This window comes from Nicotiana tabacum, chromosome 1, assembly GCF_000715075.1.
Source record: "Nicotiana tabacum cultivar K326 chromosome 1, ASM71507v2, whole genome shotgun sequence".
Lineage (NCBI taxonomy): Eukaryota > Viridiplantae > Streptophyta > Magnoliopsida > Solanales > Solanaceae > Nicotiana > Nicotiana tabacum.
Window position 1 is genome coordinate 112736724 of NC_134080.1, and position 22428 is coordinate 112759151.

Below are 22428 nucleotides of genomic sequence, written 5' to 3' on the forward strand. Positions count from 1 at the left end.
TTGAGATGTTACAGGATAAGTCTCAATGAGACATTATTGTGGACCATAATATTTTATAGCTTATGAATCTGATACGATGAGTTGCTAATGTTGTAGTATATGGAAGGGAGTATTTAGATGAATTATATATAACCGCCATAACTCACATTTAGTAGTTTATCGTATTATGGTATTTATGATGGACATTATAGAAGAGATTTGTTTATGCGCAACTAATGTTCCTATATTAAATATTAATATTATGTGATTATTGGGCCAAGTGGGAGAATGTAAGTTATTTTTCCTATGTGTGTGTGGCCCAATAGGTTTAAAACTCATAATTAATATTTAATTAATTATCAAATCTCATCCGTGCGATTGGTTACTTGATGGACGTACCGGATTAAGTGAGAACCTCTATAAATTGGTCCTCTCCCCACCCATTAGGATTACCGTATTTTTATTCTCTCTTCCATCACTAAAGTCGGCAGTAACGTAAAGTTAAGGCAATGGGCGAGAAACCGATTACCGATTAACGCTTCCGCTTCAAGATAATGGATTCCGCTTCATGTATGTTTTCGGTAACAATTTTGTATAAGATTATCATGTTCAAGATCCTGGTGTAAATTAAGTTTATGCTTACATGGACCGGCTACTAAATGCTATAATAATTTTGTCCTATTTGTGAATCCCTCAAGTACGCGTGCTTGCAGTTCGACAGGGAAGTAAGGAAACCTAAATCCCATGTGGAAGGATCAATCGTAAATTGATTTTATTGCAAGTTGATCACTTCAAGTTGTTGTAAATTTTCAAGATTCATCGGTACATCCCCAATAAGCAAATTGCGACCCGAATCAAGGATAGTGATCTTGGAGACATTAGAAATAGAACTAGGAATTGTCCCACTGAACTGCTTCAGCCCAAAGGTATAGGCCATTAAGATTTGGAATGTTATGTGCAATGTTAGAAGGTAGAGTTCCAGAAAGCTCATTAGCTATAACTGCAATTATTTCCAAGCCGGAAATGTAGTAGAAAGAGCTAGCTACTACAGGAAAAGAGGTCTTTAACGACCACTTCTTTACGAAAGGAAATTAATCCAGTCGTTATATGTATGCTTATAGCGGCCAATATTTATTCCGGTCGTTAAAGTCATTTTTACTGTATTTTTTACAAGGGAATAATTTCCCGGTCTTTCAAATTATGTCAATCCCCTCGTTATAAATCTGAATAAAATGAAAATTTATGCGGTAATTATTCCCTCCTTTTTTTCCTCAACAACTCCGCCCATATCCCCCAAATTAATCAAAAAAACCCTAAAATCTCTCAATCCAATGTTATCCCAAAACACGTACACCAGATTCAGCAAAGTGGATGCAAAGAATCACGAACAAATAGGCCCTCACTGCAACTGCCCGCTACTCCATTGGCGAGTTCTAGCTTACACTATATATATATAGAGCAAAACTCAACGAAAAATCACAAAACGATTTGGTCTTCTTGCTGTACGCAACTTATAATTTGTGTGCTAATAGCTGAGTGTCAACGCTAATAGCTGGGTGTCAACGCTAATAGCTGGGTTCTGTTATTTGCTGTACTTATACTTGATTGTGGGTTCTGTCAACGCAGCTTATACGATTTGGTCTTCTTGTTGTGCTTTCTCGTCAAGGTAAACTCAAGTCACTAAATTTGTAGTTGTAATTATTGTGAAATTGGGCTTTTTGTTATCTCTCTACTTTTCAAGTCGACGCCTTCCAGATTTATATGATAATTGTTCTGTTTTCAGTATATTTCTTGCAATTTTTCAATGCACAGAACCAACTGCTTTCCATCAAAGTTGTTGTTATCCTCATCTTCTACTTTCTCTTCCATTTTATGCTTCTTATTATAATGCACGATAGGTAAAATTTTCGGATTCTTAATATGTTATAGTTTGCGAGAGAGGTCCTATATGCGTTGCAGCTAGTAATTTTTATAAGGGGATTCAGAATTTACACATAATACAAACTTTTATATATGTACAAAAAAATTGTCTCCTATTTGCACATTATAATTTTTCGGCGTAGCGAATTCAATTGAATTATTTGATTACATGTGGCTCTGCATTGCCTGTATGAAAAAAAGAGTAAAATCATATTTGTTTCAGAAGGTGTTCTTTGCCCAATGTTGGAATCGAATATTTTGCCATTCTTCTTCAACTTGCCTATATAGCGTACACCAACCTATTTAGTGGAAGAAAATCATTATTAATAATAAGTGTGCTCCGTACAAGTTCATCAAAGAGAACTCAAAGATTGAGAAACTTAAATCCTGATTGACTTAATTGTGACTACCAAGATTTCATTACTTTCCATGGCAGAGTGAGAGAACAATTTATCACATAGAATCAAAAAAAGAAAACTATACCTAACTTCCTGGGAAAGTTCTTTTCCCATCCGGCTTGCCTATTTCCAACTCCTCTATGACCAATCCATTTCCATAGGTCCTCAATTGAGAAGACTTAGTCGCTTCATTTTCCTCCACCTCGTGTGATTCATTCTTTTTATTTTGTTCAACCTCTGTAGATGCTTTTCCATCATGTTGATTTTTCTTGTTCTTTTTCTTTTTCTTCTTTTTCTCAGTATCCCTGGAAATTTTAGTGAAAAAATAAGGCTTCTTACTAGTAAAAGCAATAGAGTTTGATAAAAGATAACAAACATAGCACATGGAAGCTGGCCAGAATCTAGAAGAACATGTAACTGGATAAAACTTAAAGCTAGATGGTGCCTTTAGTTATGCAAATAACAATCCAGATTCCTCACGAAGCATATCAACCATTAACTTTATTCTTTTCTATTCTAGACTACACTAGATCAGAACTTACTTTTCATCAGTTGACCTCTGAACATACTTTAGTTTTACCTATTGAAAGTGGCTCATCATTAGTGATTAGCCTCTGCATGCTCTGAATTGTTGTTTGATCCATTTTCATGAGCCATGAATCAACGCCAAAATCATAGCGCATATTGCTCCCAAGTAGTGTCTCTTTCACTAATACTTGCTTTTCTTCACTCCATATAGACCAATCCAACATTCAGATAACTTGTAAAATATGAGATTGTCATCATTGAACGTAGTAATTCTAAGAATGGAGGAGGAGAAGAGACTCTGAGCCTGTCAATATATTTTATTTCCTTACTATATAGAGTTTAAAATTACTTTTTATATGACTTACCATCACTAATCACAATAAATAAGTAGTAACTATATATCCTTCAAGATTGCTTGAATCAATGTTACCCACGCAGTTCTGTTACTATTTTTATTTTCAATGCTCATATACGTTGCACATGAAAAGAAGTTTAGTAGCTTATAAATTTATTATGGTAGCATTTCGTTATAAAGTATACAATGTTTTTGATTGAGGATAAAATGGGTATTCAAATTTTTATGGGCATTTTGGTAAATCAAGTTTGACGTTAGGAGCTTCATACTTTTAGTATAACTAGTTTTAGGATACGTGCGTTGCGCGTGAATCCTATCTAAATGAAAACAAATTATTTGAAAAAGTAGATAAATATTATATGAAAATTGTGTTTGACTAAGAAATAAAAGTTAAGGAGAAAATGTAAACTCCTGAAAATTACAATGATCCTATTTAACTAACTCAATAAAGAAAGAAACTTTACCTCACAAAAGGTAATCAGTTATCTCGGTTAATATATTCAACTTGAAATTTATCTCAGTTTAATCATTTTATTGCTTAGACATTACAAACTATCATGCTTCCTTTTTAGTTTTAGTTAGAACACATAGCCTTTGAAGATTTAAGAGCTTTTTCGAAAAAAATTCTTGAGTTATATGTTCAAATGTATTCATAAGTTCATTCTAGAAGACACAACATGTCAGCTAACTCACAAGATTCTTTTTTTTCCCTTCTGGCGAGCAAATGCAACTTGTTCTTGTTCTTGTTCTTTAACTAATACAAAATACTATATAAATTATTTTTAATATTTTAAAATATTATGTTTGTGGGTTGTCTCATTATTAAAAAATTAATTATATTATAATCATGTCTAGTGTAAAATAAATTTTAAATGGTAAAAAAATAAATAATGTTTTACTAAGAGCTTTTTTGTTTTAAATATAATATAATTCTTTGATAAGTTTTCACGTAATATAGGAGTTATTGATGATCCATAAGTTCTTTTAACATATATACATATATATTACACATGCACCAGATTATGGCACCTGATAAGAAATGGATGGAACTTGTCCATGACCGACTTGGTAATGCTTACAAGCTTGGGGTGGAGAGCTTTTTGGATTTTGCTTTTACAAGATTAAGTGAAGCGCGTGTAATACGCTGTCCATGTATCAAATGTTGTAACACATTTTCGGGAACACGTGAGATGGTTAAGTCACATTTAATAGTACATGGAATCATTCAAAATTATACCTTTTGGTATCACCACGAGGAAAAGTTAGGTGAGCCACAATCAACTCCAGAAGATGTAGAAGATGATGACATTGAAGAAGCTGATGGTGAGGATGAAATACATGGGATCCTAAGAGATTTATACCCTGATTTTGATGTAGACAATACGAACACTGATGGTGATGATTTTTTTGAGATGAAACCAAATCTTGAAGCAAAAAAATTCTATAGGCTTTTAAAGGATTTTGAGCAACCATTGTACCAAAATTCAAAAGTTTCTAAACTTTCTACTATGGTTAAATTGCTTCATATCAAAAGTATTGGGCGTTGGAGTCATGAGTCATTTACAATGTTATTGAAGATGTTGAAGGAAGATCTATTACCTGACGAATCAAACTTACCAGATTCATATTACGAGGCAAAGAAGATAATTCGGGATCTTGGACTTTCTTATAGGAAGATTGATGCTTGTAAGAATAATTGTATGTTATATTGGAAGGATGACAAGTTTCTTGAATCTTGCAAAATTTGTGGAGCATCTAGATGGAAAGAGGATAAACATAGTGGAGAAACTAAATTTAAGAGTGGGAAAAAGATAGCGCACAAGATTTTACGTTATTTCCCCTTAAAGCCAAGACTCCAAAGGTTGTTTATGTCCTCAAAGATATCATCCTTAATGACATGGCATCATGACAAAAGAGTTGACGATGGAATAATGAGGCACCCAGCTGACTCAATGGCATGGAAAAAGTTTGATGAACTTCACCAATCTTTCGCCGATGAACCTCGTAATGTTCGACTTGGACTTGCTAGTGTGGTTTTCAACCATTTGGAAGTTCTAGAACTCCGTATAGCATTTGTCCTGTTGTACTTATTCCTTATAATTTACCACCTTGGCTATGTATGAAGCAAGAGAATTTTATTTTGTCGATGCTTATTCCTGGTCCTGAAAGTCTAGGAGACGCAATTGATGTTTTTCTTCAGCCTTTGATGGATGAATTAAAGGAATTATGGGAAACTGGAGTGGAGACCTTTGATGCGTCAACTAAACATAACTTTATGTTGTACGCAACTTTATTATGGACCATTAATGACTTTCCGGCTTATGCAAACTTATCTGGATGGAGTACAAAAGGAAAATTGGCTTGCCCATGTTGCAATAAAGAAACATCCTCAATTAGGTTAGAAAATGGTAAAAAGCAGTATTATATGGGTCATAGGCTCTTTCTTCCTCTTAATCACAAATGGAGGAATGATAAAGAGTCATTTGATGGCACTAAGGAGCGAAGACTACCACCCGAAATTTTATCCGGTGAGGATATACTTGATCAAGTGGCTGATTTAGATAGTTTACCACTAACAAAGGATCCAAAGAAAAAGATTAAAATATCACATGAGAGTAGGAGTGATAATTGGAATAAGAAGAGTATTTTCTTTGATCTTCCCTATTGGAAAACTCTATTGTTGCGACATAATTTAGATGTGATGCATATTGAGAAAAATGTATGTGACAATATTTTGGGGACAATCTTAAATGTCAAAGGAAAAACCAAAGATACCATAAAAGCTCGATTGGATTTGCAAGCAATGAACATAAGGAAAGAATTGCATCCAATTAAAAGTGGGGATAAATATGAGCTACCAACAGCATGTTACACGTTATCTCTGGAAGAGAAAAACAAATTTCTCAGATTCCTAAAGAACTTAACGGTCCCAGATGGATATTTATCAAATATATCTCAGTGTGTCAACACTAAAGATCGCAAAATTTCAGGCCTAAAAAGTCATGATTGCCATGGTCTTCTACAATATTTACTTCCACTTGCTATACGTGGTATGCTTTGCAAATCTATATGTGAACCTCTTATTGAGTTATCTTTATTTTTCAACTTGCTTGGAGCAAAATGTTTAAGAATAGATGACTTAGAACAGATAGCAGCTCAAATTCCTATAACTCTGTGCAAGTTAGAAAATGTATTCCCTCCTTCATTTTTTGATGTAATGGTGCACTTGCCGATTCATTTAGCTAATGAAGCTATGATTGCTGGACCTATTCAATATCGATGGATGTATCCAGTGGAGAAATGGCTATACTTTTTGAAATCTTTAGTTGGAAATAGTGCTTGCCCAGAAGGTTCTATCGCGGAGGGATATTTGGCAACTGAATGTTTGACTCTATGCTCAAGGTACTTGCATACAATGGAAACAAAGTTTAATCTCCTTGAGCGGAATTATGATGGTGGTGTTATTGAATCTGATGGAGGTTTAACAATTTTTTCTCAACCTGGAAAAGAATTAAGAGATGGAAAATTGGACAAACTTAATCCACATGAATTAGAGAAAGCACATATTTATATTTTGAAGAACTGTGATGAAATTCAACCATTTCTCGAGTAAGTATTGATACGACATAATAATTCACATATACTTTATCCATGATTTCAATTAAAATGACATTTTATTTTGTAATTTTTTGTAGAGAGTTTTCAGAAATTCCAGGTGATACCTCTCAAAAACATTCAGATAGGGAGTTCATTAGTTGGTTAAAAGAAAAAGGTTAGTACTAGTTATACACTATTGCTATTTTTTAAAACATAATTTTTTATATAGTATTTGCTAATTAAATTATATAATTGATTTTGATAGGTTGTCGAATTGTACAAATGTGATAACAGTAAGAAAATGGAAGATTTGCTCACTTTGTCACGTGGTCCCCTGCTATATGTGAAACATCTCAAAGGTTACATTATTAATGGATATAGGTTTCATGTGGAAGACTATGACAAGGGTTTGAGAACTCAAAATTGCGGGGTGATTGTAGTTGGTGAGACAGATGAAGAGAATAAAAATATTGATTATTATGGAGAACTCACTGAGATTCTTGAATTGCAATTTATGGGAGGAAAAACAGTGATCTTGTTTAGATGTATGTGGTTTGATGTGTATGACCAAGAAAAGGGAGTTAAAATGGATGAATATGGCTTTGTGAGTGTTAATCCTCAGCGATTATTGAAAACTAATGAGCCATTTGTATTAGCAAACCAAGAATTACAAGTATTTTATGTCGATGATCCTTCAAATAAAGGCTGGCATGTTGTAAGAAAAGTTTTGCCTCATGATACTTTTGACATTTTGCAAGAAAAGGATGATGATTTGGAGAATTTAGAGAATTCTACACAAATGAAGGAAAAGAACTCATGAAGGTTTTTAATCTTTATAGTGGTTGCTATTAATATTTATTTCATCCGGCCTCTTGCTTCTTGCTTTTCTAGGCATAACTCGTTTACAGTATGTCAAAATTTGGCTAATAACTTGAGAAAAGAAGTTTTCTGATTTAGTTTTTATGCATCACTGTTACTTGGTATGCATTTTCAATATTTGGCTTGTAATGTGAGTGTTGTTTATGTGCCCTTTCTGAAAGTTTTCCTTAGGATTTTGATCTTTCGCTGACTTGTTGACTGCATAATGGAGAGCTTTATTCTGTGTGTATTCTGTACCAACAATTTTAATGTTAATTCTCTGAAGAATCTTATTGCTGTAGAGACATGTCTTCATTCTAACTTTATGGTTTCTGTTTCTTTGCCTTCCTCTATCTCACCTACATATTCATATCTTCTCTGTTACTTTTCTCTCTGAAATGAAAAGGATTTTGTTGCATGTTGTTTTTCAGAAATTGGTCTAAAGCTTTAGGTCGCACCTCCAAGATTCTGGACAACTCCGGTGAGCATTGCTTGCGTTTCCATGGTCTTGCTTTATTGCTATCAATAGTTATTTTGAATATAGTTTTAGCTAAATTTTGTTACATGATAGTAATTGTACCTGATTTACATTAATAATTGCACCCGATTTACACACTCATTGTCACTTTGATGAATTTTTTCTTAAGGTATCAAAAGTAATTGTAATTTTGAAGTGGACTTTGCACTCATGTGTTTGATGATATATCTAAGTCATCTTCTCTGGAGTATTCTGTTGTCCTCCTCCTATTTGGGGTACAATAGTGAAATCTCTAGGGGCGTCTGAGCAAGGACTCATTTAGAAGAAAGTATTATCTTTCTTTGAGCATTCTGGGGCCAATTTATGGACTCGAGTAACTATCTGACTGTTACCATCTTCCACATGCTAAAGATGTAGGGTATGATTGTTAGTTACATGTTATTGATATTATTTTTTTCTTTGTTTGGTAAGTTGTTCTACCTTATCCCTTTGAAATTGCAGAACAGTAAGAGTACACGAATAATCCAGTGTAGTATTAATGGCCGCTTTGCGCACTAGCCCTTTTTTGTTCTTATAGACTTAATTACTCACCTAAGAAAATCTGAGGAACATCTTGATACTGAAAATACTGTAAAAATTACAGATGATATAATAGACTCCCATCGACCTTTTTGTTTTTCCTTTGGAATTGGAATACTACAAGCTTGAATTTCTTTTGATTTCTTATGCATTGCACTTAGAAATATACTTTCTCTGTGAAAAATATTCCTCCTTGTTATTCATTTGAAGGGATCCATTGCAGGCGATGGTCTTTCTTCATGATTCTATTATAATTTTCTTCATCTTAAAGTCAGTGATTCATTTGCTTTGATTTTGCTTCTTCCAGACCTATTTCCAAGCCAAAAGAGGAAGAATTTGCCTCCTTTTCGCTTAAGAGTTGATGGAAAATGTGGTTCCATCAAATTTCTTTTACAAGTTTATTTAATTGAGAGATTTCTTCTATTCAATCATATTTACCTCTTGGATTATATTCATGTACAGTGACTGAACTTCTGCATAGGGTGATAATAGCATAAAGATAAGCTTAGCTTAAATAGCTGGTGACCATACGAGATATAGCCTACATTCCGAGTTTCTTCGCCTTGTACGTTGTGAAAATTGCCTTTTCCCCTCTCATGTGTGTTATTTTGAGCTTAAATTTTTCTGCTCCTCATATCTCAAGGATGTAGTTGAAGTTTCTTAAAATAGTTCTGTAGATTTAATCTTTTGCTAACTCATGAGTATAAAAATAATTTCTTTTAACAAATTATGGAAACTTTTAGTGGTCTTTTTTGTGTTTCCAGAGCATTTTTTTCTTTGTCATAGTGACATGTATTTTAAATGTATTTGTGTGATGCCATCAACATAGTAGACGTACAGTTTAAATAGAAATGAGAGTTTGGGTGTACGAACATGGGTAGTTTTGAATTGTCAATTCAGATTAAATTCATACTTTAGTCTTAGGATGTAATGTCAACGGCTGTAAAAACACGTGTCTTTACCCTTTACCCAATAAACAAAGAAGTAGTTTTATCAATACACCTCATTTAAATCCTAAACCAGATAGCATTCTAATGTCAATTTCTATTATATAGAAAAAGCAACAGATTTGGGTGAATCTCTAGGCCTCTATCCGGTCTAGATGACAAATAGACAGTCGAAATTCATCAGCTGAAGCTCGGTAAGCTTTTCCTATTAGCTTTTGTGTTGATAATTCTATTTATTCATAGCAAAACGATTTCCAATATCAGGCTAAGAATTGCTAGGTGTTTCACAAGAAGACATCACTCATTGAGGCTCCACCTTTCTTGCCTTCTCTGGTGAGTGACAATTGAGTTTTCTCCCTTTGCTTTATTGTTATAAATTTTGGCTACTGGATGTGCTCTGTCTTCTGCTTTGAGTGAATTGAATTGTAAAGTAGCCCTTTCATCAACTTGCAAGGGAAGATAGAAAGTGAAAACAAGCAAATGGGGGTATTGAAGTTGGTATTAATGTGTTGCAATTATTGTGTTCGAGGAATTACATGTAAGAACAAATGTGTTGTTGCACTATTCAAATTTTCTATATTTTATTAGGATGCTTTCGTGTTGCATGTTCTAATCCCGTCTCAAAATAAAATTTTAGAGTTAGATTTTTCATAATTTTCATCTGCTTGAGAGTAAATCACGAAAGTTAGATATTTGCTCTAATTCTATGTAGTACTGATGATTTTTGCTAATCTGTGCCATATAATGAGATTGGTTGATTTTCGGTGAAACTGAAAATCTTTCTACTCCAGTCCTGTTTTAGAAAATAATGCAGTTAGATCGCTGGAAGGCAGTATGGTGAAAAAGCTACCTTAAAAGTAGCTTGCTGTAGTTGAAATAACCTATGGAGCAACTTTGACATGTTGCTAATGTGTTGTTGCACTATTCAAATTCTCTGCTTATTGAATGTTGAATGCATGTGGTTAGTTTTCTGCTAATGGTTATGCACGTGTAAAAGGAAAACAATAGGTAAAGTTATTATCTTTACTTTAATATGTGATACTATTTATGGTTGGATACTAACTGGGGTTTTGACTTCAGGTTCATATAGTAGCCTGTTTTGGGTATATCAGGAAACTTAACAAGATGGAATTTTGGAATGGTGCCTGTGTATGTAAAAGAGGTCTACTATTTTCTTTGACTTTTCTTCTCAGCTAACAGTTACTCCATACTTTTATTTATTTTAGGTTGACATGAATCCATCAAAGTCTGAAATGGGAGCAACTTCAAAGAATGTACATCATGCATATATTCAACCTGGTGTTTTAGCAAGGGGAAGAGGACACAACTTTGGATCTTTGGGATCTGTAAAAATAAGTATTGGAAAAAGAACTCTTATTGGTGAAAGTAAAAATCACAACTCAATAGCTTTTGAGCAGAATAAGCTTGCACATACTAATAATCTTGTGCCCCCTGGTTTCGCTTCGATGGAAGACGATGCTCCCCTTGCTCAAGATGCTGAAGCGAAGTAAGGTCTCTTAAGTTTTAACTTTTTTTTTGTTTCTTATTGAACCGGTATTGGTTTTATGTTTCACATAAATCAAAATTTGCAGAAACAGGAGGAGCTTTGAAGAATGTAAATCTTGCATACATTCAACCTGCGTCTTTAGCAAGGGGACGAGGGCAAAGCTTTCGATCTTTAGGCTCTGCAAAAGTAAATGTTGGCAAAAAAAATCTGTTTGGAGAGATTAAAAATTACAACTCAGGGGCTTCTAAGCAGAATAAGCTAGCACATAATAGTAATAACCTTATGCCTCCTGGTTTTGATAGGATGGAAGAAGATATTCCCTTCACTCAAGAAGCTGAAATGATGCAAGGTCTCAAGTTTTAATTATTCTTTTTTGTTTGTTATAAGACTGGAAGTTATTTTATGCTTTACTCAAATCAAAATCTGCAAAAGTTGGAGCTACTTCGAAGAATGTACGAGACACTTGCAGTCAACCTGGTGCTTTAGCAAGGGGACGAGGGCAAAGCTTTCGATCTTTGGGCTCGACAAAAGGAAATGTTGGCAAAAAAAATCTGTTTGGAGAGATTAAAAATTACAACTCAGGGGCTTCTAAGCAGAATAAGCTAGCACATAATAGTAATAATCTTATGCCTCCTGGTTTTGATATGATGGAAGAAGATATTCCCTTCACTCAAGAAGCTGAAATGATGCAAGGTCTCAAGCTTTAATTATTCTTTTTTGTTTGTTATAAGATTAGAAGTTTTTTTATGCTTTACTCTAATCAAAATCTGCAGAAACTATAGCTACTTCGAAGAATGTACAAGACACTTACAATCAACCTGGTGGTTTAGCAAGGGGACGCGGGCAAAACGTTAGATTTGTGGTCTCGGTAAAAGGAATCGTTGGAAAGAGAAATGTTGTTAGGGAAAGTAAAAATCACAACTCAGCAGCTTCTGAGCAGAATAAGCTAGCACATAATAGTAATAATCTTATGCCTCCTAGTTTCGATCCGATGGAAGACGATGTTTCTCTCGCTCAAGAAGATGAAATGATGCAAGGTATCAAGTTTAATGTTTTTTTTTATATAAGATTGGAATTTAATTTATGTTAAAAATTAAAATTTGCAGATCTATGTGAATCTGAGAACCCAAAAAAGGTGAGAGGAAAGAATAGGAATAAAGATGTTGCGGGACTCAAACCTGGAGAAACATTTAGAGTCCACTTTTACCACAATCGGGTTGTTGGGAAGCATCAAGCCTCATTTTCGAGACACTTGGGTATATTAGTTCGTGATTGTAATATCTGTCCGTTGCAAGTACATTCGTGGAAGGACATCAGAAAAGATAAGCTGGAACACATGTGGCGAGCTGTTACGGTAAGAATCTAAAGCACTATAAAGCAATATTTTAATTGAAAGTACTTAAAATTTTTGTTACCGTTCCTACTTTGTTTATGGTCTATGTTAGATATGCTGATGCTAGCTGGAAATTTTTGTTAAAGTAGTTCTAATCAATGCTAATTCCACAAATGATCTGTTGCATTTTATATTCAATTAGTTTCACTGCATCCCTTGTCGGGATCACTTCTTGAATCTCTAGGTCTAACTTAGACAGTGTGTTATGTGACTATGTAGTGTTATCTAATTAAGATGTTAGTTAGAATTTTAAAAAAATCTCAAATAGATCTTTTTGTATCACCATTGTTGCCCCAACTTTGAACATAATGAATCCAGTGAATCTTCCAAATTAATGTCCAAACCTGCATCTGCATCTTCCTTGAGTGTGTGCGTAAGCAATTTTTGCATCTTGCATTATCCAGATTTGTGGTGATGAGCTGAAGAAGCCACGATCATTATATCCTTTGTGTTGTATATGATTAATGCAAGTGCATTGTACCAGCTGTAGCACCTTGTGATCCACCACAAATGCTCTGTAAAATATGACGTCTTTATACCAGCAGTTGTGCGCATCAGTGAGTTTGCATAGTTTGCTGCAGATCTCTTATGATTTTGGGCAAAATTCTGAGACCAACTTTGTTCGGTAGCCTTCCTAGTATATGGGGGTAATGAAGTGCACTGAGATTTTAGTCCAGAATGCACTCATCGATCCCATTTTTGAACACCAAAATCCCATGTCATAGCTGATCATTCAGCACCTGGCAGTAGTTGTTCTTGTTGAGTAATTCTTCTGGTGTGAGAGTTAAGCTGCATTTTATTGACACAATGGTATGATGCCCCTTATGTCTTATTGACACAAAGGTATGATGCCCCTAAGTGCAGATGTTTCTCCCTTAAAAATTCCCAAATGGTTCCTACTGTACTAGAAATTATCGAGACAATACAATTTCAGAACTTGTGGACATCAGAAAATGCTAGGATATAAGCATACAATATTCCAAATCAAACAAGTTTGGGCAGGCATGAAGAGAATCTTTACTCACCATTGTTCCTTTGACCTGAGTGGTAATGTGACCCCTTTCAAAGTCACCTAGAAGCTTGGACAAACCAAAATCAGCAACTTTTGTGTTTAGGTGCTCATCCAGCAAGATGTTGTTGGACTTGATGTCTCTGTGTATGATAGGGGATTAACAAGGTCATGAAGATACTGCAAACCTCGGGTTGCTCCAAGGGCTATCTTCAGTCTCCTCATCCAATCTAACCTGATCCCAGTCTTGCCTACAAGTACTAATCCAATTACATTTTCCAGAGGTTCATTCCCCTTTTGGCAAATTATAATGATCCAGTTTTAAGGAATCAATAAGAAGGAAAAATCTAAGGTGCTAGTCAAGGAGCATGTTTCTTATTCTCTAGATAGAACTCTATAGGAAGCAAAACTGTTGGAGATTTTAGTGTTCCTTGCCCTAATTACATGTTCCAGATCTCATGAAAAATGGTTCAGCACTTCCACTCCTAATTTTAAATATTGGTTTCTTGTTAATGACACCATATGTAGTATTTTGCAACAACTAATCGTAATAACTTCTTGGACTTTCCAGAATGTAGGTAACAGGTAATACAGCAAGCACCTCTATAGTCTTCTCACAATAATGGTGTTAGTGAATTATTACATATATTGTAATGTTTTGTTGTAAAACTGCAGCCTTTAGTGCAAGTTTTTTGTGTATCTCTTAGTTTGTAAGGTCACATTCAATGTCAAAACTTCTACTTGATTACATTTGTTAAGTGACTAACATGAAGGCTCTCTATAGTTTCTCAATGTGTACCTAGCACAGTGACACTTGCTTCTACATTACCGTTCTGCACGGGGTATTTGGGTGTGGAGGGGAATTAGTTTGATTCTCTGCATGGGATTTGATTATAAGTTACTGCTTCAAATAGTGTTATGACTTATGAGGGTTAGGCTAAAAAGGGAAGAGAATGTTACATTTGATTACTTGGCATATATTTGTTATTTCTACTTAAAATCCAAGAATTTGCATACTGGAAGCTGGGTTTATAGCACTGTAAAGTACTAGAGCTTATTGGTTGTTGACTTTCTGTTGCCTCTTATAGAATGTTTGATCACAATAAGTCATTTTTTGTATATATTATTGGCGTGTAGTTTCTAAGGCATGTTGCTGCTCTGAAGTCTCTAAGCTCTACGTAATTTAGAAAATGCTTTACTTATGAATCTTTGTGAATGCTGAAGATCCTAGGTCTTAAGCAATGTAACTGAAAACAGACAGATTTTGTTTGAAACAGTAAAAACTATCTTTAGTTTACATGAAATTTTTTACTTTCTTGATTAATGATTTTGCAAAATATTTAGGACAAATTTGACAGTGATGACATGAATCATCAAAGAGATCATGTGTTAAATCATATGAGAAAGTTACAGAACAATTGGAGAGGATCATTGCACAAGTATGTGAAGTTTAAGTCATTGCATGAAGCACTAAAAGATGTCCCGGATGAGGTAGACAAGAGTGATTGAGAATGGTTGGTCAAGCAACATATTTTAAGTGAAAATTTTAAGGTAAGACTTCATAACTACTTTTAACTTCTTATTATTGTAAGTAATATCTCATGATTTCAATGGTTTGTTCTTAATATAGGAAACAAGTATTAGAAACTCGATCAATAGGTCTAAGTTGAGAATGCCTCATCGTACGGGTAGCAAGCCGATTAGAGAAATTATTTACGAACTGGTAAGTGCACAGTGCAATACTATAAAAAAAATCTCGTCTTTGTTTGACTTGTTTATTTAAATGTGAAGGGAAGCAAAGACGGTAATCCACCAAACATGGCGACTATCTTCTTTGAGACTCACAAGAAAAATGACACGCTTGTAGAACCTGAAGCTGGTGAAAAATATGTATGCTTATTGATGAACTTCATTTTACATCATTCATTTTTTTGATGTATTTTATTATTTTAATTTTTCTTGTATTTTATAGGGTGAGATACAAGAACTAGTACAATCTGAGCCATCTCTTACGAATATTGAGGTAGTAGAAAGATGCTTCGGACCTCAAAATAAGAGTCACATGGTTGGATTAGGGGGTGGTATAACCACTAAGGAGTTGAAAGGCGGTAGCTCCTCAAAGGCTGCAATATTGGCTGAGCTGAATGCAGTTCGAAAAGAAAAAGAATCACTACAGACTGAGCTGAATGCAACTAAAAAAGCAAAAGAATCACTAGAAATACGTATGGACGACATAGATTCTAAGTATGCACATATTATCAGCTTACTGGGTGATCAACCTTCATCAGCACCATCTTCAAGTCAACAAAGTACAAGCTGAAATTAGTATTTAACAGGTTCGTACGCTTTCTACCAACTATGACCTAATGAATATCCTTAAATAAATTTAGTGAAGTCTTTTGTTGTTAGTTAAATAAAGTACTAACCTTGACATATGTACAGTTACTCTGATATTGAAATCTAATTAGATATGTGCATCTCAGATTCACTGTTTGAACGTATAACATTATTTGAAATTTGAGGTCCAGATCTATTTTCCGTTGCTTGCAGAGATAGCCAAATCCTTTTTGCAAAATGTTGATCAATGTGTAGGTTAGTGACAATGAAATAGTTAAACATCTGGGTGGCACTGATGTGCAGGGTGCAAATGTACTTAGAAATTAAAGTTTTTCTTAGAAATTACACCAGAAAATAGGCAATAACAAGAAAACAAGGAGCAAAATATGAAACGCTCTTTGCGGAGAGGAAAGGGAAGGGTGTATGAAGTTATTGAAATCAAGTGATACTTTACAGAAAGTAAAAGTTAAGCCACCAACCTGACTAAAGTAGTCATCCAAAAACATTATAGCATGATCGTCCTATCCAGTACTTTATTTGAAAGTACGTATAACTCTTTCCCTCCTAAGTGACTGTGACATAGATACTCAAAACATCTCATTAGCTGTTACAGTTAGATGCAATGCAGACAAATGAGAGACTGCAAAATGCAAAAGAGAACTTCAGAAGGTGTAAATTGAAATGTAATTGGTCATCAAAACTCAAAACGAGGTCTACAAGCTATTCATGACAGACTCAACAACCAGTAGAAATTGCTGCACCCACAAGATGCAATTATACCAAATTCATTGGACCACATTTTGTGCAAAAATAATCTTACTTAAGGCAGAGATGACTTAAAGAGCAAACTCATGAAACTCCCTTCGTTGAGATTCTAATGTCATTTCTATTGCCTTTCCATTCCTGCTGCTCCATTTTTCCTCCTAGTAGTTCTTGCATATGTAGTAAAGAATAGTTCTGCCCTACATACTGTTGAGTAAGTTTACTGTACAACAACGAACCGGTACACTATATTTGCGATCATTTTTGTGTGTCATCTCTCTGCTTCCCCTGGAAACTTTTGCATGTATTCCATATTGGTTTGGTGTAATAGCATGTTGCATTGGTATTTATTCCACTTTGTATCCAATGTGCTTGAATTGTATTGCCAAAGACTGTATAGCAAGTTTTCTGCCCAACATTGTTCAGTGGTGATGCTTAGCCAAGCAGAACAACAGACACTGAACTAACCGTCCAAATTGAGTTCATTAAATGATAGTGTAACTCTCCCCATACTGTGATACAAGAACTGGTACAATCTGATAAAGCTTAATATTCAGGAGTCATTTTATTGGGTTAGAGGGGGGAACAAAACTGTTGTCATGAAAAGAGGACTCCATTTTCTTCTAATTGCATGAAAGAAACTTCCAAAAAGAACAATACCCCAACATGACAACTCATTGGAAATGGAAGGAAGTATAAAAATGCTCTCTTCTTTTGTTATATTTTGATCAGTACTTACTGTGCAATTTTTTTCTACCTTTATTTACAGAAGCCCTATTTTTCTTCATTTGCCAGACCCCTTCTGCCCTTCATATTGTTCACTAAGTGTTCTTTGATAAATCAGAAGTAATCATTACTACTACACTAAATAGAGTGGAAAAACATGCACAAGATATGGATGCGGCTCAACCACAATTTTCTGTCAAATCTATACCACGTAACTGGTTTGATCCAGTAGGAATTTAAACTAGTTGCAGGTATTGATGCACTAAAGAATGGAAGGAATGCAGCTCAATAAAGGTCATAAAAAGGGCACGAAACACTAATATCATAGAAGTTCAGGATTTGGGTGAAGGAAACATGTATGGACTAGGAGACACTTTGAGAAGTGCATGTAGTTACTTCAAGTAATTAAGAAGATGAAGCAGCCTCACTTAAATGCATCAGAATCTCTGCAATGAAGATTTCTTAATCTCCGTTGCAATGGTGTTGCCTTTTTGAAGGTGCACACGAAATGATGGATACAAAGTGGAATAAATACCAATGCAACATGAAATGATGGTGATACTTCCTTTAATTGCCCTACTTCAATGCCCAATGTTGACCCTTTTAGTGATTCTGGTTGGGATCCACTTCTGTCATTGAATCAAAAGGAGAGTTTTAAAGGATCTTCAGTTGTCTGTTGTCTGCTAGTTTATTGAACTGCAGAAATGGTACCTGTATACAGGCTGCTGCTGGCAGCTCATACTACAATTTATATGTGTCTCTTGGCCTACTTTGCAGACATTCATAGATACAGGAAAGAGAAGACTTCAGTTTAGAGGGTGAATGCTCATTCTCGTTACATATGCATACTGATTGATAGAAAATATAATTGTAAAAAAGGTGGATTTAGTAATGTAGTTGTAAGAAGCACTGATTGTTCATAGTATTTTGAGATGCTCTTCGCTTCGTGGTTTTACATTTTACTGTGTTGTAGCAACTTATCAATCTTAAATCTTGTTTTCTTACTCAACTAATATGAACCTTTTTTAACAGATCAGATAAAGGGCCTGAAGTTTGAAGAATTTTCCATAAAGATAGTTCCGAGCAAGTTGAAGCAGCTAGAATTGTTGAAGAACAAGGAAAATCTATTATGTTTTATTAGGAGTTGTAGTCGTCATCCGTACAAACTACTATTTTACTTTCTCTTTAATTTTTTGTTTTCTTTAAGGAATTGAAAACATGGATCATGCAATTTGGATGTAATATTAGTGCTACTTTGATTAGTTCTCTATCTATAATTAAAAAAGATGTTTTATGTCAATATTGACATCATTCTTTGTATGATTTCGAATGCGTGTAATATATTTATTACTTAAAAGTTCACATTTGGAAAGGAAAATTTTGGTTTTTAGAAAAGTATGTCGTTAAAAGTACATACAATTAACGAATGGAATTCCGGTCGCCATACACTAACAACGACTGAAAATTAGTTATCGTTAGCGAAGGTTTTAATGACTGGGACGACATATAACGATAGGAAAATCCCCTCGCTAATCTTGGTATAACGACTGGATTCCTTGCCATCGTTAAAAGAGTTTTTACGAAGGGATCAAAATTCGGTCGTTTATCTTTAACGTCGGAGGCACTAACGACCGACGACGACCGGTTTTTATCCCATCGTAATTGACTGATAACGACCGGATTTGGAGTTTTAACGACCGAATTTCCCATCGCTAAAGACCTATTTTCCTGTAGTAGGAATTTGCTTGTTTGAACCAAGATATATTTCTTTCAGATTAACAAGATTTCCAAATTCTATATGAATTTTTCCATTAAGATTATTGGCACCAATATCCATCATCACCAAATTCGATAAACTCCCCATATATAGAAGGTGGAATTATCCACCAAAACGTTTTTTATCTTTTGAATTGCTGGCAGATTGTGAACTTCACTTGGAATGTTTCCTCGAAATTTATATCAGATTTTTGGAGTTGGACACTTAAGAGCCAAATTCTTATTTTGTAGTATAAAGAAACTAGACCAAACTATATTAGTATTGTTTAGTTATTACGAGAAAATGTACGGGCAGGGGAGTGGAGATACGTAGAGCAAGTAATGGGATAATGGTTGGAATTTCCTAAGGTGAATGGGGAACCTACTAAGTCTTTAGATGCTGCAAGGTGACTAAGGCAGGGAGATTTCTTTTTGCAATTGTTATGGAGTATTTGAGTGAGGGCTTAAATGGACTGAAAGATGAAAAAGAGTTTAAATTTCATCCAAAATTAGGCATCACGCTCACCTAAGTTTTGCAGATGATCTTCTACTCTTTGCCAAAGGAGACATTAAATGTATGCACTTGCTACATGACAGATCTGGTAGATTCTCAGCTGCTTGTGGTTTAGAAGCAAAATTGGCTAAAAATTGTGTGTATTTTGGAGGTATGTATAATGATGAGGGAAGGAAAATATTGCAGACTGTGTGATATGTACAAGGAGAGATTTTAAATACCTGGGGATTCCAAGAAACTGAACCTGGCGCAGTGGCAGCCTCTCATTGAAAAGATAGTGACAAAGATATCTTCATGGACTGCAAAAAAAGCTTTCTTGTGCGGGTAGGACTCAACTGTAATTTTTGGTATACAGGCAGTCCCATTGGGCACAACACAACTGTTCATTATTCCTAGGTGATGGATGTAACAGAAGCATATTGTATAAGTTATGTTATGTGCGGTCTGAGAGTAATACTATCACCCCGGTGGCTTGGGATAAGTTAAGTGTGTCTACGAAAAGCAGCTGGTGGTTTCAGTTATGGAATAGAGTTGCAGTAGCAAATTAAGGCATGCTGGGACTTGGCAAGCAAAAAAGACAAGCTGCAGGAAATAAACTAGCTGGGTACGTAGTAAGAAAGGTACTCAACCATATTCAGACACTAGGGGGGCTTTGGGGGGCAAGAGGGCAAGAATAAGAGCATGATAAGGCATATTTATCAAAGGATGATTGGTGATCTACCTAAAATGCACTTCAAGTGTCTGATGTATCATAATTCTGCTCGACCAAGGGCAATTTTAATTATTCTCTATGTGGTCATAGGTGCTCGGAAGGTTATTCATAGTGGATAGATTAGAGAAGTGGGGGATAGCAGTTGATCCAATATGCTCAATGTGTAAAACAGACAAGGAATCACTTATTTGCTGAGAGTTTATGGGGTAATTAAGTTGATGCAATGGATTCAGATACAACACTCACCCGGGAATAATTTGAATCAAATACTCAAAATGGCCTACGCAGAATATATCCAAGCTTTGTGGACTGAACGAAGCGCTAGAATCTTTGAGAAGAAAGAGAGACAGATCAACAATATGCAAAGAAATTGCTTTGCGTGAGAGCAGCAGGACCATATTACAAGGGCTGAAATTCTAGGCTACAAGTTCATATGATTTCTGTGAGATAGAATACTGCAGATGTTGTAGATGTTTACTTGTTACAGTGATTTTCGTTTTTCTTTAAGAATAGCAGACTGTGTTTGGTCTGAGCTAGGTTTTTAAAAATATACTGGGCGATTAATAAAATACCTAATTACCCCATAAAAAAAATGTATACATGCAATACGCGTATTGACCATGTGTGATTTTGTATTTTGTCAGCAAAAATGATACTAAAATAGATGGATATCAGTGTCAATATCCTATACTACAGTTTATTTTAACACAAGAATCTTATAAAATGTGGTGGTCGTTATAGTCTTCTCTCTGTTTGACTTAGAAAAGTCTTATGAAGCAGCAATTTCCCTAAAGCTTTTTTTTCCTTCAGAAAGAGGGCTTAAAGAGTCAAATTAAGTAGTAATTGAATATTAATTCTTCAATCGTAAGAACAAGGAAATTCATTTGTTTTTTTTTTTCCTCCTTGTATCTCTTGGCTTGGCCTAAGAAATTGACTAAAGGCTAATGGTTGGCAAGACTGAAGTAAATTCAAAATATTAACGTAGTGAGTAACCGAAACCACTTTCAACGCTCTAGGCATGCAAGAATGTATTTGGAGAATGGGATCCCAGCAAGGTTGTTAGTTGACAGTTTCTTTTCTATTGGATTCAGATATATATAGAGGTGCTGCTAAGTGAGAAAAAGAAAAGTTAATTGACGTTAATCACTCCGTATTGGTACGCAAAAAGTTTAATGACTATGTACCAGCTAGAATCTAAAGATTCAAACTAAAATATTCCAGAAGTTTTAAACTGGAGAAGTCAAATCTGTATATTATCAAGGACAAATATTCAATTGCATACCTTTCAATTCATTCCATCCAAGAAACATATATTCAACCTTTGATATGTTCCAGTTGTCTTTTGGTAAATTTTGCTATATCAAAATACAGCTAGGTTTGTTACCTGTGAATCTGTTATAAGACGAAGACAAATATGTAAGTTGGGTGCATTTATCTAAACCACTCGGAAGTTCACCCACTGCGTTGTCCATGAATAAATTTTTCAAACATTGGCAGATTACTGCAAATGTCATTTGGCGTGAGATCTTTCAAAGCCAAATCATCAATGATCTTTAAAGAGGAGATATCGATGATAGACAGCGGAACATGTTCATATAGATGCAATTTCTGAAAAGATCAAGCAGTTCAAGCCTTGGGAGTTCACCAACAAAAGTGTTATTGCTAATAAATTTCCAAGAAACTAAGGAATGAGAGTTTCTTTTGGGATGACCCTCTTAATCTTAGGCTCTTGAGGTTTAGTGTGACAACTACTCTTTGATGCCTTGTGCTACAAAAAACACCAATCCAACTACAACTTATAGTCCTTTAATTAATTGTGTCCAGTTTTTGGACAGAGTTTCATTACGGTCCCAACTCGTATAAAGGGGTCCGAAACCTATTTTGGAGGAGGGGACCACATTTTTTTAGAGGACCTTTTAACTAAGGGAGAGCACAAAGCCGATGTGGAGGCTGGGTTTCATCTTTTCTTCCACCAAACATAGTAATTTTTATATTTCTTTGTATAATTTGTTACTTTGCTACCATGTTTATGTGGAGCTAAGTTTCACGTTCTAGGGTTATGGTTCTTTCATGA

General features: G+C 34.9%; 2 protein-coding genes across 6 annotated transcripts; both read left to right on the forward strand.

Annotated features, from left to right (window-relative positions):
- Positions 1–713: 713 nt before the first annotated feature.
- Positions 714–8116, forward strand: LOC107778742 (uncharacterized). 4 transcript variants are annotated; one of them, XM_075252893.1, is made up of 5 exons: positions 723–1645; positions 6423–6789; positions 6876–6952; positions 7043–7599; positions 8067–8116. In XM_075252893.1, exons 2-4 carry the CDS (start codon positions 6434–6436, stop codon positions 7063–7065), a joined length of 456 nt encoding a protein of 151 aa, XP_075108994.1. In that variant the 5' UTR covers positions 723–1645; positions 6423–6433; the 3' UTR covers positions 7066–7599; positions 8067–8116. The 4 variants fall into 4 exon arrangements, with proteins under 4 accessions (XP_075108991.1, XP_075108994.1, XP_075108995.1 ...); XM_075252894.1 differs by having other exon boundaries at positions 724–1645; positions 6474–6789; XM_075252896.1 differs by having other exon boundaries at positions 726–1645; positions 6583–6789.
- Positions 8117–8999: 883 nt separating this feature from the next.
- Positions 9000–18673, forward strand: LOC107778740 (uncharacterized). Of its 2 annotated transcripts, none has more exons than XM_075252881.1 (11): positions 9000–9833; positions 9904–11146; positions 11232–11495; positions 11579–11839; positions 11920–12183; positions 12253–12500; positions 14893–15099; positions 15179–15271; positions 15340–15438; positions 15521–15884; positions 18406–18673. In XM_075252881.1, exons 2-7 carry the CDS (start codon positions 11116–11118, stop codon positions 15055–15057), a joined length of 1233 nt encoding a protein of 410 aa, XP_075108982.1. In that variant the 5' UTR covers positions 9000–9833; positions 9904–11115; the 3' UTR covers positions 15058–15099; positions 15179–15271; positions 15340–15438; positions 15521–15884; positions 18406–18673. The 2 variants fall into 2 exon arrangements, with proteins under 2 accessions (XP_075108982.1, XP_075108986.1); XM_075252885.1 differs by having other exon boundaries at positions 9919–11146.
- Positions 18674–22428: the final 3755 nt, after the last annotated feature.